The 20,947-nt window shown below is 33.3% G+C and overlaps 2 protein-coding genes across 2 annotated transcripts; one reads left to right on the plus strand and one right to left on the minus strand.

Moving 5' to 3' along the window:
* Window positions 1-3,670: 3,670 nt before the first annotated feature.
* Window positions 3,671-5,452, plus strand: LOC101268745 (uncharacterized). The gene is made up of 2 exons (XM_004235034.5): window positions 3,671-4,347; window positions 5,018-5,452. The coding sequence occupies exons 1-2, from the start codon at window positions 3,832-3,834 to the stop codon at window positions 5,078-5,080; spliced, it is 579 nt and encodes a 192-aa protein (XP_004235082.1). The 5' UTR covers window positions 3,671-3,831; the 3' UTR covers window positions 5,081-5,452.
* Window positions 5,453-9,157: 3,705 nt separating this feature from the next.
* Window positions 9,158-10,098, minus strand: LOC138347609 (uncharacterized). Its single transcript, XM_069295908.1, has 2 exons — window positions 9,759-10,098; window positions 9,158-9,543 (listed from the first exon to the last, which is right to left on the minus strand). The coding sequence occupies exons 1-2, from the start codon at window positions 10,096-10,098 to the stop codon at window positions 9,158-9,160; spliced, it is 726 nt and encodes a 241-aa protein (XP_069152009.1).
* Between the last annotated feature and the right edge of the window lie 10,849 nt (window positions 10,099-20,947).

The following is a 20,947-nucleotide window of genomic DNA, read 5'->3' on the forward strand; positions in this document are numbered from 1 at the left end:
ATTATTTGCCTCTTTTATAATAACAAATATGACTTTTGAGGGGCAGTTTTTTCGATTTAGGAGGAGAAGTTTAACATTTATTTTTACTTTTATATATATATATATATATATATATATATATATATATATAAAATCATGTATTCCTTTTTCTATTTAAATGATACACATATTATATACTAATCCAATGCAAATCGCAATAATATTATGGAAAAAAGCACTAAAATTGGCTTTTTCAGCTGTTAAGACATCATTCTCTTCATCTTTATTAAAAGTACCGAAAGAAATTAGAATAATATCAACAATCAAGACACTTATGTTTACAAAATAAAATAACATAAATAAAATAATACACAAAAAGGCTAAAACACAAAAACAATAATTAGGACTCTTGGATAATTAAGATGTCTCAGTCACTTTCTATACATATAATTTACGTGCACCAATAAACTTAAAAAAAGTAGAAGAAAGAATTAGGGCCTAGCTAGATACAAAATTCTAGTCTCGCAGATGGTTTCTCTAACTTAGCTCGTAGCCTAGTATTGACAACACAAGAGCATTATATACTTTTTAGGAAAAATAACTTAAATTCACAACTATAAGTTTAGTATTCTCTAATTTTTCCTTTTTTTTTAAAATTATATAATTCTTTTTTTTAAAATTTTAGTAAAAGTTTTGAGATACATAGTCTTCTCTCTCCTATAACACATACTTCCCCAATATCATACCTATTTTTTCTCCACTAAAACACTCAATCTTCTGAATCACTTTTTAAATTTTGAATTATAAATTTTAATTAAAAACGTTTCACAACATTTAATATGAAATTTTGAATTTCAAAATTCAAAAAAATTGAAATTTCTGAAAATTGGACCATTGTTCTCTGGTTCTTCTTCTTCTTCTTCTTAATCCATCATTTGTTCTTATTTTCTTCTTTTTTTCTTTTTGTTCATTGCTATATTACATCAGCCGTCTCTAGGTCTTCTTTTTCTTCTTACTCCATCATCCGTTTTTTTTTGTTCATTGTTCTATTACATCATATTAATAGATCCTTTTACTAATAGAAGGATTTATGATTCGGACGATGAAAATTCGAAAGAAAATAGAAAAAAGTCTTTGCATGATCCTATGTTCGGAAGGATTCAAACAAAGATTTTGGCGAATCATCTAAATCAAAGGTTGACAAAATACACAAAAAAAAAAGAGAAAATAAGCAGCAACCATTGTTGTTGAAATTAGTAAAAATTTTTGTAAAGGAATCCCATATGTATCATGAATTTTTGAAAATTGTTATCATGTATCAGACAATAAGTTTAATACATAAATACTCAGTGTGTTATAGTGTTAGTGGATGCATTGATACATGAATTAGACGTGTATCATATGATTTCCTATGTATCAAGAGTTTTTGAAAATTGTTATCATGTATCAGTCAATAAGTTTAATAACTGCGCCATCAAGTGTGCTTGCTGATACATATCGACTCAGTGTGTTATAGTGTTTAGACGATGCGTTGATACATGAATTTGATGTGTATCATATGATTTTCTATGTATCACGAGTTTTTAAAAATTATTATCATGTATCAGTCAATAAGTTTGATAACTGGACGTTCATAAAAATGTCTTCAAACTAGATGATATAATCTTAAATTTTCAAAATTTGAAATTGTTATCCAATTACGTGTTGAATTAATGCTTATTAATGAACTGTTACCGTAATTTAAGCTGATTTAGATAACAAATTTAAAATGTTCCTTTTTTCCGCCTTTTAATCGTAACAGTTTTAAGTTACTGTGTATCATTTACCATGTATCACAACATACTAATGTATCACACCAACAATTTTAAGGGATTATTAGTAAATACTAAATTTGTCGGGACAGAATGTAATTATTATATTACACTATGGGATTCCCTAAATTTATAATAAGTTTATGAGTATACAGTTACTTATAGCTTAATAATTTTAGTATCAAATTTTTAGTAATAGATAAACATATAATATGAGTTTTTCCAAAATTAACGGATGCATGTGTGCCCCGTATGAATATGAATGTGAGACTTCCTCCGATTAGAAGGCATATAATTTAATTAGTATTCCCTTCATTTCAAATAAATTGAATTGTTATGACATTTTTCATTTTTAAAATTAATTTAATTGTTTAATTTTCAAGATTACTTTTAGAATGATTTTTCGATTTTACCATTAATTAGTCAACATTGAAATTAATTATTAATTAATATTTTAATTATTTTAATCATAAATTTGACATTAATTAATAAGGTAAAAATGAAAAATTATACTTAATTTATAACTTAATCTTATTTTTTAAAAAATGTAAAATAACTCAATACTTCAACTAATTTGAAATGAAGAAAATAGTACGATAATTGATATAGATTATTGCACAATAAGTATTTCTGGAATTAGAAATTACACAAATGAAAAAACTGTCATTATCAATATAGTGCTCAATTAGAAAAAAAATTATTAGTTGCGAAATGTGAAATAATTAACCTGTGAAGTGGGATAGCAAATGATTAATATCGTTCCTTTACCATGTAGGGACATATGGAATATTTAATGTTTATTATTTTATCTAATAAATATAATGAATGTAGAAAAATATATCCAACAAAAAGGAGAAAAACATGTCACATCACCATATAGATTTTACAGTTAAAGAAAGTAAAAACAAGAAGCAAATAAAATAAAATTATTATATGAGTTACGGATAATTACCCCTTATAAATGGATCAAAAATATCTTTTTTTTTCGAATAAATATATTATATTTTTATTTTTAAACACATTTTCTTTTAAATTAAAATATTATTAAGGAATACTATTCTTATTTCTTTCTTCTAAAATTACTTAAACAAATAAAAATATAGAAAATATTTTTTTCTTCTTAATCTCATTTTATCAATTAAAATAGAATAGTTTCATGTACCCTTTCGATAGATAATATATGCCCACAAATATATAAGATTATAGTATATCTATCATTACTTTATATTTATATATCGCTAAAAAATATTGATGATAAAATAATTTTTTTTCTAAATTAAAGTAAAATAAACATTTGTTAATTTTTTAAAAATCACTAACTGAAAAAAACGTGTCAAAAAAAAAATATTTATTTGGAAAATGAACCTTTTTTGACCCATTAAATAACAATAAGCGTATTTCTGAACCAAACTATTGATGACTAAACTACAAACGGGGGGCTTATTTGATCCTTTCACATAGTTTAAGGACATTTTTGAATCAAAGTATTAACAGAAAAAACATTTTTGAGCCAAATTTTAAACGAAGGACATTTTGTTCTTTTCACATAATTTAAGGATATTTTTTTATCCTTTTTCCTATATAAAAAAATATTTTTCTTTATCCTACAATAATTATCCACTATTAACTTGACACATATTTCTTTAGAAATAATAATTATACAAGTAATATTAGTATTAATTAAATTTAATGCTTTTAAAAATATATTAATATCAAAAATAAAAAAAAATATAAAAATAAGTAAATATTATTTAATAAATATTTTTGTGTAATAGACAACTATCGCCTAGGAGGGTATTATTATGTGTTTAAAATATTTGAGTTTTCATGACCACACACTTAGTTTTCTAAATAAGCACATAGAATCTATTTTTTTAAATAGGAAATTTCTAAATTTGTTATTCAAAGTAGAATCATATTTAAATTTCGAAACTCAAAAAAGGAAAAGTAAATTAATAAAATATAAAGGGAACAAAAAGAATGTCTCTCCCAGTTTACCTCTCTCCCTAAACCCTAACCTTAACAAAATTCCTCTTCAAAAATGGCGTCAATGCATTTCACAGTATTCACTCTCTTCACAATCTTCCTTCTTTCATCATCAGCTTCACCTTTCTCCATTTCTGTAAACAACAAATTTTCATCATCTTCAATTTATGATGTTCTTAACTCCCATGGACTCCCTGTTGGTCTTCTACCTAAGGGAATTAACAATTTTTCAATAGATCCTTCATCAGGTAGATTTGAGGTACATCTTCCGCAGTCCTGTGCTGCCAAATTCGAAACCCATTTACGTTATGATAGTACCGTGTCGGGTACCCTAAATTATGGTCAGATTTCAGAAATTTCTGGTGTAGCGGCTGAGGAACTCTTTCTTTGGTTCTCTGTTAAAGGGATCCGTGTTGATATTCCTAGTTCTGGGTTGATTTATTTTGATGTCGGAGTTGTTTCTAAGCAGTTTTCCCTTTCTTTTTTCGAGATTCCACGTGATTGCACCATTACAAATGATGTGTTGCCTAAAGATCTCATTTTGTTCGATAATCGTGGGAGAATTGTGGAGGTTTGATACCATTTCTAATCATTTATTTCGTATCTGTGCTTGCTGTATGTTTAATTTTTGGTAGTATAACTTGTTAATAATTCTTCGCCTTTGAAAAAGACTTGAGCATTGATGTATACCATTAGCATTGACGAAGTAATTCATGAGAGCTGTTTATAGGTTCGTCTGGTGATGCTAAATATTTCAAAAAATTCTTTTTGTTGTTGATATTAGTTCATTCTGAGATTTGTTGGTTGTTACACTCGAGGTGCTCTTGGCAAAGTCTTGTATGACGAAATGTGATGTTGCTTTTGTTTTGAATATTCCTGAGTCATTCCAGGTTCTTGTCTTTTCATATTCTTTTACAGGTCTAAATCCCCCAAATTGTTATTGAATATAGATGCACTGTATGTATTTTCTTGTCTAGTATCTCCATGTTTATTTTCGCTCGTCGGTTGAATTTTGGTCGATGTAAGAAGAATAACATGCTCAGGGCTGTGTTTTTTTTTTTTTTTTTTGATCTTGGTTAAATATTGAGGTTCTTTCCTTGTCCTTTTTTGTTTAAAATGTGATATGGACGTTAAAAATCTCAACTGATGAAAAGTGTAGTGGAATGATCTTAAATTTCTCAAGCTTGACTTGTAAAAAGAATTCTGTAATGGCCTGAAATTTCTTGTTCATTCTGTTGCAGAACCTATCAAGGAAGTTGATTAAAGAACGACCAAGAAATAGCAAGGCCAGGGCTGTATCCTAAATTGGAGAGATTGAAAGCATAATGAATGGCAATGAATTACTGGTTCTTCCTCAAGGAGCATATCCAAGAGTTCATTTTTTCTCCTTTGTGTGTTTGCTATATCTGACATTCACATCATAGAGTCGTGGGAGTGTTGTTGATATGGAAGACTTCAAGGTAATGGTAACCTGAATCCTCTATGAATATATATTACATAGTTTGTAGATGTATATATAGTTATTACAAGTGTATGATTTTGTTCTAATCATATATACAATCTGGGATAATTTTAGTTTTTGTAAATTGGAGTTGAGATTATTGTTGTGCTAACTCAACATCTTGCCGTGGTTTGAAGTGTGACAAGCTAATGCATAATTTGAAGTCATTAACATATTATCATTTTGTTTCCAGTCGTTTTGTTTTACGATTAAGGAAAACTAGTACCATATCGGGAGTGTGATCTTGTATATTTTCATGGCTGATTATGCCACCCCTGCACTTGCGTAATGTGATAGATGTATATATTTTCCGATGTGGTTGATTCTTTGTCAACTGGTGCACCTACGTCTTTTATGTAGTTGCAAATGTATAATCATTTGAGTAGTCTTTTATGGAATGTTTATTATAACCATATTGAACTATGGTACTCAAATGGATTGTTTGCAAATTCTTTTCCTTAAGCTGCAACTCTGCTCAAGTTATAGTGACTTACTGAATGACTCGTTGGAGGTAAAATAAAAATAAGGCCAAGTTGAATTCCTTAACCACTAATTAAGTAAAAAATTATATTGTTTTAGTGTTTTTTTCCTTTATGTTCTTTAACTTTTTTTTCTTTTCAAAACGAATATAATCTGGGGTAATGTATTGTCTTTTTAAGTTATCCCTTTCTTGTTTTTTCATTTTCCTCATATTATTGAAAGAACACTTTCTTGAGAATGAAAATTAATATCCCATGTAGCAGTGGACAACTGATATCTTTTTTGAAAGATTAGTTTATAACTATCACTAATTTCAATAGATAGATTGATAATAAAAGTGGCAGTCTTGTTAAATCCTTGGGACATACCCAACCCAAGTATGAAATTGCAAAATAGTGATAGTTTATGGATCTTGTATATTAATTCTATAAGGTCAAATTGACACAACTGAAGGCCGATAAATAGGTCTATGTTATCGAATGATTTTTAATCCACTGTAAAGTTCACGAACATATATCCCAATGTTACAAAATATTTAATTATTTAAATATTAAATTGTAGCATTTTAATTGAAATGTTACTAATAACTTTTTGACTTCCTTTGATTAATTACTAATTTCATAATATTTGTTATCTATAATCTTTATCTACAGTTAAAATTTAATATAGGTGACACCATGAAATATAATTATTTTATAGATTTTTTTTTAAATAGTTCGTTCATCATGTATTATTCGTATTGCAAAAGAGTACATCGGTAATGAGAGATGGAGGTTTAGTATCCCACTCCATCGAACCAAACATAGAAACGGATGCTCTAGCAAGACAATGAGCAACCTAATTCGGTTATTTCTTAACAGTCGACAAAGAAAGAAAAGGTAACTCTGATAAGAGTTTTACAATCAAAAACTAAAGAATCAAAGTAAGAGTAATTCACCAAGTTTTCTTTTAGAGCTTGCTTCACAAGTAGATTATCAGTTTCCACAACCAACCTCGTTTTATTGAATCATTCCTTTAGTCAACTAAGAGCCTCATGCACCCCTATGATCTCGGCCAACAATGGGCTAGCCACACGACAAAGAATTAAAAATTTTCTCGCAATAAATTGACCCAAATGATCACGTAGCACCATGCCTATTCCTGCCAAACCAGTATTGATTTCGTAAGAAGCATCAATATTACATTTAATTGTGTTAAGCAAAGGTTGCTCCCATTTAGCAACCATTTTTGTAGCAGCAACAACAGTCATCTCGGCTCCCGAATTAGCGCTCCTCCATTCCTTCAGCTCCTTCTTTGCACTGTACAAAGTGGCAGCGGGCGCACTTTGTTTATTGTTCCAACATAAATTATTTCTGGCTTCCCATAAGCTCCATAAAATCATGACTGCTTCCTCCATTTTCATTTTTGCATTGCTCTTTCTTTGCTCTTCAAACCATGCCACAAATCTCCTAGTACATCCTGCCAACCAAACTTTGATTGAATCCAACATTGTTTTGCAAATTGACAATCTACCAAGCAATGTTTCACAGTTTTTGATGCTTGCAAACATCGAGGGCAAATTGGACTAGCTACACATTTTTTCTTATAAAGACTCTCATATGTAGGTAAAAAATTTCTAAAAGCTCTCCAGATAAAGTTAAGCACCTTAGGCGGCAATGATATACTCTAGATGAATATCCAAAGTTATTGGTCCTGCGAGTTTGGTAATATGTGTTGATTATAAAGGAGACGATACACACTTTTCATAGAGTATAATGCTTTGTTGTCCAATTTCCACATCCAAGTATCTCTTTGAGGCCTAATATTCAACGGAATTGGTCTAACAGCCTCCATTTCAACTTCATTAAACAGAACACATAACAAATCCAAGCCCATTCGTTCACACTTTGTTTCATAAGATCTGTTACAAAAAAACTCTCACTTCCAAGAAAATTAGAGCTTTCAACATAACTTGAGTTCTCCTTAAAGAGCCATGGATCATCATAAATTCTTGTTGTTTTTCCATCCCCAATACATCAGAGACATACTTGTTTCAGAATACGCTTTCCTGCACATAAACCTCGCCATACAAAGCTAGGATTTGAGCCTAGTTCCGCATGGAGAAAATCAGATTTATAATAGTATCGAGCTTGAAAAAGCTTACTCACAAGAGCCTCAAGCCTAGTTAACATATTCCACCCTGTTTTTGTGAGCATGGCAATGTTAAAATGATGGAGCTCCCGAAAGCTGAGACCTTTATCCTCCTTTTGCAGACAAACTTTCTGCCAAGACATCCACTTTATTCCTCGATTTTCTCTCGTTCCCGATTTCCACAAAAATCCATTCATAGCTCGCTCAACAGGTTCACATATATTACTGGGAAGTACGAACATATTCATCACATAGGTTGGAATTGATTGAACCACTGTTTTGAACAATACTTCTCGCCTTGCTCGAGAAAGACTAGTATACTTCCAACTGTTTATCTTTGCAATTACTCTATTATGAATATAAGCAAAGACAAATTTTTTGCTTCTTCCTATTAGTGCCGGCAATGCAAGATACTTTACAGGAGAATTCACCTCCTTGACATAAAGGATATCTACGATTTCTTTTTTCACACTTTCATTTGTATTAGGACTGAAGAAAATATCATATTTTTGAAAATTTACCTGTTGACCAGAGGCCGCCTGATAAATCTCCAAACATAGCTTGATAGTTTTTGCCTCCTCCTTTGCTCCTTTAAAAAAATATAAAGCATCATCTGCAAAAAATAGGTGTGAAATAGATGGTGCTTTATTGCAAATTTTGACACCATGAATTCGACTCTGAATAGACATTCGTTTCAACAATGCTGATAAACCTTCTACAACTATAAAAAATAGATAAGGTGATATTGGATCACCTGGCCTCAAGCCTCTCCTTGGAGAAATATTTTCGAACTGTTTGCCATCATGACTAAATTTATAAGTAACTGTCGTTACCATCTGCATAACTTTATTCACCCACTCCAAACAAAATCCCATCTTTATCATCATAGCTCGCAGGAAGTCCCATTCAACGCGATCATAAGCTTTACTCATGTCTGTTTTTAGTGCTGCATAACCCACTTTGCCTTGTGTTTTCCTCTTTAGATAATGCATAGCTTCAAAGGAAATCATTGCATTATCTGTAATGTATCTTCCTGGAATGAATGCACTTTGGGCCTCAGAGATTATTAGATTCATACATCGTTTCATTCTGTTCGCAAGGACTTTACAAGTGATTCTATCAACAACATTGCATAGGGAGATAGGCCGTAAATCTGAAACAAATTCAGGTTGTTTCTTTTTTGGGATTAGCACAATATTAGTATTGTTACTTCCTGGCGCAGGTGAATTGTTATTCAAACATTCCATAATGGCCTTAGAAACATCATCTCCTACCGTACTCCAGAAATGTCGAAAGAACCTGGATTTAATCCATCAGGTCCGGGAGCTTTATCCGGGTTCATGCTAAAAACAACATGTTTGATCTCTTCAACTGTAACAGGGCGCTTCAAATCCTCATTAATTTCATCAGAAACAATCCTATCAACAATGTCAATAATGACACTAGATGGACCCTGTTGTGTCTTGAACAAATTGTTGTAATAGTTTACAATAAGGTCACTCAATCCATTCTTCCAATTAAAACTTCCTGACTCATCTTTCAATTGTGATATTGTATTCTTTTTCCGTCTTGAGGTGGCCATAAGATGAAAATAACGAGTATTTTGATCACCTCTTTGCAGCCATAATTGTTTTGATCTCTGTTTCCAATAATTTTCTTGTTGGTTCAATAAGATTTCATAAGAATCTTGGCACTATTATAGAGAGCAACACGAGTCAAATCTCTACTACCTCTAGGTCTCTTCATCTGTGTTTTGCAATGCCTCATCTTAAGTTAAAATTGTTGCTTTATGTTGTGACCCCAGGTCTGTAAAAAGCTCCCACAATGTTCAATTTGAGATGTAATATGTTGTCCCTTTCCACGATTCCAACCTTCTTCTACTGCCTCCTTAACATCAGTTTCTCGGAGCCATGAATTTTCAAAACAAAACTTCATAGGTGAATATCTAATGCTTATTCCTAAGGAGATAAAAAGAGCCATATGGTCACTACAAGAAGTTTCCATATGGTACACCGTAGCTCTGTTGAACAGTACACGCCAACCAGTCCTTGGAAAGGCTCTATCCAACCTTTCTAAAACCCATCCATCTGTACCTCTTCCCCTTTCCCAAGTAAATTTATTTTCAACATATCCCAAGTCATGTAATTCATAGAAATTAACCGCTTCTTGAAAACCATCAAGTCTCCAAGTGGATTGTTGAATTCTCCCCATCTTATCTCCATAGCTAAGTATATCATTGAAATCCCCTGCGATACACCACGGCAGTGGGGATTTATTCTTCAAAGACTTTAAGATCTCCCAAGACTGCCTCCTTCAATTTGTCACAGGGCAACCATAGAATCCAGTATATCGAAAGTCAGGAATCCCTCCGATATGAACCTCCACATCAATAAAATATTTTTGAGAATTAATTACTGAGCACATGTGCTTATCTTTCCATAAAAGGGCTAAGCCACCACTCTGGCCTTCTGGATTAACAACATTCAAGCCTTCAAAGACTAAATTATCACAAAGTTGTTGTAATTTAGTCTTGTTAACTTTAGTATCCTGTAAAAAAATTAAATTGGGCTTCTTCTGTTGGACCAAGTCCTTTAGTTCGAGAATTGTACAAGGGTTCACAAGCCCTCGACAATTCCAGCTTAAGAAGCTCATTGGATTAGGCGGTCCAGGAGACCAAAACTCGCCTTGGACAAGTTTTTTGGCCCATTAGAAGGAATGAATTTGTCGGCTGCGTCGCGTTTCCTTCTTTTCTCTAACGGCGTCAACCCCTCATCATCAAGATCATCTTCCACTATATCTTTTTCATATTCAACTCCATCCCTCATAACTATCCCAAGATTCTCGTAATTGTTTCCATTATTAGCAACACTCTCATTCTCACAATGAACATCATTTGCTTTTTTCTTTTGCATATTCTTTCCTTTTCCTTCCCTCACTTCCCCAATATTTTCTGCCTGATCATTCCAAGATTTGTTTTCCTTTCTCATACAGAATCCATCCAAAAAATCCGGCTGATAATCCTCTCTTTCCTTATCTTGCCACGCGCCTCCCGTCGATCTACTTTCCGACCTAATCCATCGCATTCCAGCCATGGTTCCTTGTCGCCTTTCAGCACGCAATTCCGGTCCATAATGAAACTGTACTTCATTACTTTTCAGAAGATGATTTAGTTTGCAGCGAAACTTGTGTGTATGATTAATCAAACCACATATAGAGATATTATTTAATTGATAAATTAGTATTTATTTATTTAAAGAATGTTTTGAGATTAAATTAAAGTTAATTTTGATTACACCAAAATTATGGTATCTTACAAATTTATGTACAATATTTATTGAATTCACATAAAAAATAAATAATTTGTTTTGGTAACAACTGTAAAATATTACCATAACCTTCAAAGAACAAATACAAATAAAAGAGAACCTATTCCTGAAACAGATAACAGGCCTCTAATAAAACAAAACAACTAGTTACATAACAAATGGTGAATAAATTGTCTACATTTACTTGCCTTCTTTGAACCACCAAGTAGGTGTAATCTTTCACTAATTTCCTTCTTTATCTATGTTACTACATCTTCCGCATGTACACACATGTCTCTAAATCTCCTCCAATTTCTAGCACGCCAAGTGTGGTATATAATTGCTCCGCATATGGCTGCCATGATCTCTTTTTTGAATTGCTTCCAATGAAACCTTTTTATGTTTTCCAGGATCTGTACAATACCAATATTCTGCATTGGAACTTTTGCCACTGTTGCATAGCTTGCCACATAGATGATGCCTATTTGCAATCTTCAAAGAGATGGACATAAGTTTCCGTTACTATTTACTCACATACATAACATGTAGTATCCTTCACTTGAATCTGCAGTCTCAACTTTCTTTCCTGGGTGAGTAATCTCCCTTGGACTGCTAGCCATGTCATGAATCTATGTTTTGGTATAGCCATTGACGTCCAGATTAATTCCGCAATATTCCATCTAGGCTTGGGCCCCATAAGTTCTTGATACCTCTTAGTAATAGAATACTTACCAGTTTTAGTCAACATATATCCTCTTTGATTGTACTAGCCCCTGCATGTGCTCTTTGAGTGCATTAATTTTCCTCCAATAACAGCTACTGTTGACAAGAGTTTTATGAGTCCATATTGAAGTGTCAGTTTTCATATATATGCCGTGAACCATTTAACCCACAGTGACTCTTTGTAAATAATAATTTTCCATATAATTGACCCACAGATGCCTTGTTCCAATTGCTACAACCTTTAATATACAAACCATTTTGCCTTTTTGGAAAGCACACTTTCTCCCATGCAACCAAAGCTACCTTTCTCTTATCAACACAGCTTTCCCGTAGGAAATCTTTGTATAACTGATCCACTTTCTTCAAAATACTGTGGGGAAGGATGAAAATTACTCCCCAGAAGCTATGAATTGAGATAAGTATTACATTAATCACTTGCAATATTCCTGCTTATGAAAGTTGTTTTGAGTATGTTACTTTTATTCTTCTATCAGGGACCAACATTCAATCTTTTTCCATTTCTTAGGTGACAAGGGGAGCCCTAAGTATTTAATTGGAAACACACCCTCTAAAGATCCAGTTCAGGCTAGGATTTGAATTTTTATACTCTCATCAACCCCTTCTAGGTACACATTAGATTTCTCCAAGTTAGCCTCCAAACCAGTAGCATCACTAAAGTGAGCTAATGCCTCTATTACTCTATTCACTGGGTCTACATTTCCTTTGAAAAATTCATGAGATCATCATCAAATATAAGGTGTGTGAGTTTCAATTTCTTACACATTGGGTGGTATTTGTAGTCTGGTAATTGACTCATTGTATGTAGTGTTCTAGACAAGTATTCCATCACAAGTATAAACAACAAAGGCGATATTAGATCTCCTTGCCTCAAACCTCTTCTGCGTGTAAAAAACCATAATTACACCCATTGACTTTGACTGTGAACATGGTGGCTGTTACTCCCAACATAATCCACTTCACAAATTGTCCAGGAATCCCAAAATGAATTAGCACTTCCTCCAAGAATTCACAGCTGACCATATCATAGGCTTTTATCAAATGTATCTTCATAATATATCTTGTATATGCATTCTTTCGGTTTTAATGTCTCAAGATATCATGTCAAATGAGTACATTATGCATCATTGATCTTTCTTGGACAAAGGCTGACTGGTTTTGTAAGACCCCCAAAATGAGTTAGGGTGTCTAGAGCCTAACATGTTTGTATTACTATTCTAAGGTCCTAAAATGACTTAAAATATGGTTTATAGGCAGTGTGTAAAGTTTGAGGTGATTTGGAAGTCAAACGTCAAGGAACGACCAAGACGTTCGACGACTATTCACCTATGTGCCTCATGTGTTTATGCGTGTTTATATATTGTATGTCCTGATCTTATGAAGCCTTTAAATGATTTATAATGATGTTTAATGGTATTATATGGAGTTTCGTGAAGTTTGGAGGTCAAACGTCCAAGAACGTCTAAGGTGTTCGTAAGATGGCCCTTAAGACGCTTAATATGTGTCTTGATGGGGCCTAGCCTGTTTCGACGTGTTATGAGTATTTTTTTTGGGTGAAACTCATGTCGTAGGTCTAAAACTTGTAAAGAGTTGTATTTACGTTGGAAATGTCCGGGTACGACTTAAAAAGGGCCCCGCAAAAGGCCCCACAAGAAGGACCCAAGGCTGGTCAAGACTCTGTCTTGGCAATGTCAATCGACGAGCCAGACGATGGCCATTTGGTTGACCAACGGCCCATTGGTGAGGTCTCATAGATGGAAACTTATCCTGGGAAGTCTCAACCCAAAAACAGGCCAAAATCCTATTGGTGGAAGCCAAAGGACGGCCAGTCGATTGACCAACGTCCAGTCGATGGTCATCCATCGATGATGGCTTGCATCACTGTCATGGGACTATTTAACTTAAGGGGTGAATGAGAAATTCACCACACGTCCTAAACTAACTATAGTTGATTAATTTACCTATATTTTGGTGTATATAAGGGATCAAACACGTGAACAACCTATTCCCAATCCCCTCTACACGAAATTGAACTTTCCCTCCAAAAATCTTCTCCCTAGAAACCTCAATTGTTGTTGAAGCTCAAGAACAACTTGGAGCATGGATTCCTATGGTTTCTTCACCAAGTTTTAGAGGTTTTAATGTAGATAAAGGTATGGTCATCCTTCATCGAGTTCTTCTCAATGTTTTCAAAGAAGGTTTCATGATCAAAGTTCTTCTTCTTCGATCTATCCATGGGTTCTTTCTTAAAAACGTTTTAAATGGTTAAATCATGATGAATTGATGTTAATGTATTGGTTTGAACATGATTTTAATCCAATTTCATTATGAACCCATGTTCCCTCCCTAAATCGATTTAGTCCTTGCATGGGCTTTGTGATCTTGACTTGTTATCGACTGAGTTGTGATTCTATTACGTTGAAATTGTTATATCTACTATTATTTACGTTAATTGATGTTGAATTAATTATGAAGGATCCATGATGGTCATTGTATGAAGATTTGAGTATGAACAACCTATGTTTCTTTGTATTACAAAATTTTCAATTATAACAATTGTGTAAGATTTCGATTATGCATATCATCACTGTAGCTACTGCCTGAAGTTGATATTATGTATGAATTGTGGGTAAAAATCCTTGATTATCAAATTAAATAAGACTTACATGAATCGATCTAGTTTCTTCTAGGATATTAAGTAGTAACTTGTGATCTTGATGTTGGAAGGGTTGCTATATGACTCGAATATGATTGATTGTCCTTAGCTACTGCCTATAAGTATAATGTGATGATAATTAGGTATAGTTGATCCAATATGGATAGATAACCATGGAATTGGTAAAGATTGATTTGGACTCTTTTAGCCTACAAGATGGATATTGTAATGTATATCACATGATTTAAATGTTAGGGTAGATAAAACATGATTTCGTTTAAGTAATGATCTCTTTAGCTACTGCCCTACGTTTGTACTATTGATAAACAAGGTCTATTGATCAATGATGATCAAAGGGTGAGAAATTGGTAAGAATGTTTATCTCATCTACTCTTCTATAGTAATGTAGTTGATGAAGCCTTGTATGACATTGTGTGGTATGGTCCAGTTATGGTGGCGCTGTTCACTTTATTGTCATTATATATGTGTTGACCATGGCCTTGCAGGTAAATTGATGATTATATGAAGGAGTGGTTATGATGATCACCTTATGTTTAACTTGTGCCTAGTCTTCTTCTCTAGTTGTGATTCTAGGTGATGTTGCGATTATGATGAGCATGTAAATGTCCTTGTTAAGGTTATGTACTTGCTGCCTATGATGAGGTCTTATAATGCTATATATGATGTTAATCTAAGATAAGTACATAATGGCTACGATTTACTATTAGCTTTTGTTAAGTCTTAAATAAATGAGTCGTATGCTATGTCAACCATTATATGATGTTGTGTGATGTATCATTCACTAGGATGACTTGATAAATGTACTAGCATAGGCAAGGGTATGAGACTTTGACTATGTATTGCACATGTGCACGTTGATGGGATAGTTCCTAGATTGGTCTTCTAAGGACATGCGTAGGATTGTATGAACGTGTTATGAATGTGACTTATATGCTATGATGTGAAGTATATGATATAATGAAGTATGAAATGCAGTGTCTTGGAGCGTTGATATGAAAGGATTGCTCATATAGGTACACATATAGACTTATGGATTGATATATGAACATGTATGACATTATGTGTCATGTGAAAGGTTTGCTCACCTATGAATACACACACACATGAATGATAATCTAGATATTAGAGGGGCCTTGAAAGGTGTGCCAAGAATACTCTAAACTAGATAGGTGCTTGAATATGCTATAAACATATGAGGAATGAATATCCTAAGACTATGTTTTATGAAAAAATGTAATAAAAGCTTTTCAATAAAGGGCACTTAGCTTAGCACCGAGTGAACTTGACATTGAGAGGTGTTGACTTCCCTTGGTGGGAGATTCACCATTTGTACCTTATAGAGTGTTGACTTTCCTTAGAAGAATACTCACCTATGGACCCACATGTGGTGTTGACTTCCCTTTGAGGAAGATTCACCCATGCTTCTCATTAGAGGAGGCCCCAATTACCAAGTGGTATGAAGAGGGAAGACCTATCTCTTAGTTCCATAAACTATGCTTGCCACATAGGATCTAGTAAAGTGAATTCATTTAAAATGCTAGGATGTATGTTAATATTCTACCTTAGCTAGGTAGGAACACCTTCCATTGGTATAAGGCTCTACAACACCTAATTCCATGTTTAGCACTCATGATCTTAGTGTCGGTTAAGGTTATAGTTTCCCTAAAGTAAAATGGACAATGGAAGTAAATGAATAGGATCTTAACTAGGAGGACTTAAGGGAGGTTACTTAGGATAGGTGAAAGTAATGAACCCATCTAGACATTACACAAGTAGCTCCTTAGGAAGTCCTAGGAAGGTGACCTAATGTGTATGTTTTTGCTTATGTCCATATGCATGACTTTGTAGTATTTGTCTACTTGTTATGAAGATGTGCATGGTATGAATCTATAAGATGCGATCTTATCTTTATATGAACTATGTTGGTCTAAATGGATATATGATGAAGGTCTTGTATTGACATGAATGAAGTTGCCTCCACTTACTTGTTGATGTATGAGTTGAATGTTAAGGTTTATGGTCTCATGAAGGGTTTATTAAGCATGTGTGAGGTTATGGAGCTTCACATGTGCATTGCACTAGTAGACTAAGATTGGTGTCATGAACAAGGTCTTATAATGATCTGTATGAAATGACGTAAAATATGTTTAACTTGAAATAGCTTATTGTAATGTGCCTTAAAAATTCATTTAATTCTATATGTGATTTTCTATGACATTTGGCCTTTGAATATGTTTATATAAAGTATGTGAATGATATAAATGCTATTGTATAAATGTTTTATGAAGATTAACTCAAAAAGGAATGATGTATGATTTCAAGAAAATGTCCCTTTTAAATGCATGTTTTTGCATGGTTGTCATACTTAATGCATTCTTATACTAACCCCATTTTTCTCTACTTGTTACACAAAGTGTAGGTTATGGATGCTTAAAGGATGTCTATGATTGAGGAGCTTGATAGGTCATTCCCAAGCTCATGGAAAGGGGTCCTTAAGTTCCAATGATTCCCTATTCATGTCTTAATGTCAAGTCTATTAAATGTTGTATAGTTATGTCTTATGTTTTAAGGGTCGTCTTCATAATGTATTTTAATGTTGTTGAGTCTAAGATGCAATGTGACTTAGGGTCTAAAAAATATGTATTATGACATATATGTATTATGACATATATATATATATATATATATATATATATATATATATATATATATATATATATATATGTATGTATGTATATATATGAAGTAAACTTTTCTAGCATATGATGTGCTATGAAAAGTTTAAATTTTTCGCTAAATTTACTATGTCAATGTGATGTTGATAACTATGGAATTGTATAAGACTTGTGAGTGTTCAAGTACGCCATGTTACTTCTAGGGGGTGCTCTTCGGTTGTGACAAATGTGGTATCAGAGCTTGAGGTTTTTAAAAGCGTTTTAGGGTCACAGAAGTCTCATATTGCCACGTCTAGTAGAGTCTTGTATCATTGGTGGTGAGTCGCGACACATCAAATGGTACGAGAGTCTATAGGACAATAGAGTTTCCCTTCTTCGTCATTCTCATATCGTGCCATAGAACTTAACTCTATAAGATCTCTCTCTTATATTTTCTTGTCCGGTGGTCTTTTTAGATGTGATTGCTTGGATGAGATTGTTCTCTTTGCTTGAGGGAGAAAAGGTGAGTTTAAATGCTTTTAGGGCTTGAATGAGTATGTGTGAAGGTGAATTTTGGCATGTTTTGATTATGCGATGCCATTTGTGGCTATATATGAAAATTATGTGAAATAGCATGTTATGTTGAAAAATGTATGTCATGATATAGTTAAGCATGCTAGAAGTTTTTATGGTTGACATGAGTTTCTTTTGGAATAATGTGTTACTATATGGTTTTGCATGATGGTAGCCTTATGATGTGATTTGAACTTGAAATGCTTAGTGACTACATATGGAAGCATGCTACCCTAAGAATATGTGCTAAAAGGTGTTCAATGATTCCCTTTGTATATATGTGATCCTTGATAAGTTGCCTAGTATGGATTGGAGTTCTTTTTATAAAATTGATACTAGGTGTGATGATAGTATGCTTGTCTTGGTAAAGTCTTGTATCTCATATTGTCATGCTTTTCCCATCAATTGCCTAAATGTTGCATTTTTGGATTTTTGAGGCATGTTCACTATAAAGCTGGACAACTTACTGTAATATTTTTGGGAAATCAACTAAATTGTTCTTTGATTGGAAGTTGTTGAAATGTGTATATAATTGATGCATATGAACATGATAATGAATGTAAAAAGGAGATTTGCTATTTGGAATGAAGAATGAGAGTCTTATGGCATGATGAGTTGTAGAATTGTTTCTAACTTCTTATTGTGTTGTGAGTCTTTTGATATTGTGGAATTCATGTTTCCCTTAGAATTGAGGGTAGTATTCTTGTCGTTGTAGGGTGATGATGTGGGTTTGATTGACATAGAAGTTACCGTACTTTAATGTTTAAAGAAAAGAAAGAGTCGTTAAGGCTAAGTCTCCTCTATTGTTTCCCCTAATGATGTATGACCTTGGTGTCTATTGTATTGTGTGAAAACCTTATGTGGTTAAATGATAAGACCTAACTTGATAATTGGAGGATAATTTGCCTAAAATGATAAGGTTTAAAATACCTTAGTGTTCCTACGTTAACTTACTGTAAATTCCTTCTAAAGTTGTAATCACTTTTAAGTGATGAAATGAAGGTTGTTTAGTTAAGATCCTCTTAAGATTGGGATGAGTTGCTTCTAATTGGGTTTACCCTAAGTGGGGGGATAGTGATGGAGCAGTACGGTTGTAGATATTATTCTACCTTGTCCTTCTATTTTACTTGAACTTGAAACTAATGAATTCTTAGCAAACTTGTTCATGAATAGAGTTTTTGCATAAAGTATGAATTGCATGACCCTCATATGTTTGGTTTGTATTAATTAACATTACCTTAAAGATATTGTGAATATTCCAAAGTGCATGAAAGAATTTTTTTAATAAAATCCATGTTTTCTCATGTTGATTAGTATCTTGATATACTAGTTGTGCATTTGATTTCATGAGATAAGATAAAAACATGGTAATAGTCACTTGTGAGGTGTAATGTTTAGCCTTATAATGAAATTGAGTCTCTTTAAAATGAAATATGTTGAGTCTCTTGAAAATTATGTGACTTGTATGGTTTGTGAAGCATGATTGTAGGTTCACTTTTGAAAAGTGAAAGCATGTTTAACTAAGTGTTAATGCGTGTGCCTATGACTTGTGTTATTCTTCTCAAAATATGCTCGCTGTGAAGGTGAGTACTATGTTAGAAATTGACATTTGGTGAAATTACTTCCTAATTGTTGTGATGTACTTGGTGTGACTTACCATTTAGACTTCACTAGGAAGGAAACATGAGCATGCCTTGGTTTAAAAGTTGAGAATTTCTCATTTTGAGAGGGAATTGACCTTGTATTTTGCTTAGGTGTGAACTCATGATACATGTAAGTGTGTTGAGGAGAAGGACATTTCTCCATGGACACTACTAAGCATGGTGTGGTTGAGTATGACCTTCATGGCACTAGGTCTAACTAATAAAGATCTTTCTTGATTCAATTAACTCAAGCCTATGTGCATTGAAGTATGAATGTTTAATCGTTTCTTGAGTGTTGTTGAAATTTGCCTAAGTGTGACTTAAAGAATAGTTGCAAAATGATATCTTAATAAACTGAAGTGTAATGATCATGTTATGATTAGGAGAAGGATGTCCCTCTTATGAACATGATAAGAGCCTTTGAGTTTGATGCATTAAAGAGTGAGTGAATATAAGTTTTGCTTGCTAGTGTGCATTGAGTGCTAAAATGATTTGATGATGTTATAAATATTATGAGTTGCTCTATGATGCATTGAAGTCCTTGTAGTGATTACAGAGTCCTAAGTGTCATTCGAGGACGAATGTTCCCAAGTGGGGGATATTGTAAGACCCCCAAATGATTTAGGGTGTTTAGAGCCTAACATATTTTACTTAAGGTTTTAAGGTCCTTAAATGATTTATAATATGTTTTATTTGTAGTGTGTAAAGTTTGAGGTGATTTGGAAGTCAAACGTCAAGGGACGACCAAGACGCTTGACGACTAGTCACCTATGCGCCTCATGTATTTATGCGTTCTTATATATTGTATGTCCTGAGATTATGAAGCCTTTTAATGAGTTATAATGATATTTATTGGTAGTATATGGTGTTTCATGAAGTTTGGAGGTCAAAAAGTCGAAGAACGTCTAAGGCGTTCAAAAGATAGTCCTTAAGACGCTTAATGTGTGTCTTGATGAGTCCTAGCCTGGTTGTACATGTTAAGTGTATGTTTTTTTTGGGTAAAGATCATGTGGGAGGTGTACAACTTGTAAAGGGTTGTATTTACGTTGGAAACGTTCAGCTACGACTTCAAAAGGGCCCCGCAAAAGGCCCCACAAGAAGGACCCAAGGTTGGTTGAGACACTGACTTGGCATTGTCAATCGACGAGCTAAATGATGGTCAGTTGGTTGACCAAAGACCCGTTAGTGAGGTCTCGTCGATGGACACTTAGCTTGGGCAGGTATCAACCCAAAAACAGCAAAGTTCCAATCGACGGAAGCCAAAGGACGGCCAGTCGATGGTGGTCTACATCACTGTCATGCGACTGTTTTATTCAAGGGGCAAATGGGAAATTCACCCACGTCCTAAACTTACTATAATTGATTAATTTACCTATATTTGGGTGTATATAAGGGATCAAATACGTGAACAACCCATTCCTAATCCCCTCTACAAGAAATTGAACTTTCCCTCTAAAAATCTTCTCA

Source organism: Solanum lycopersicum, chromosome 3 (assembly GCF_036512215.1).
Source record: "Solanum lycopersicum chromosome 3, SLM_r2.1".
Classification (NCBI taxonomy): Eukaryota; Viridiplantae; Streptophyta; class Magnoliopsida; order Solanales; family Solanaceae; genus Solanum; species Solanum lycopersicum.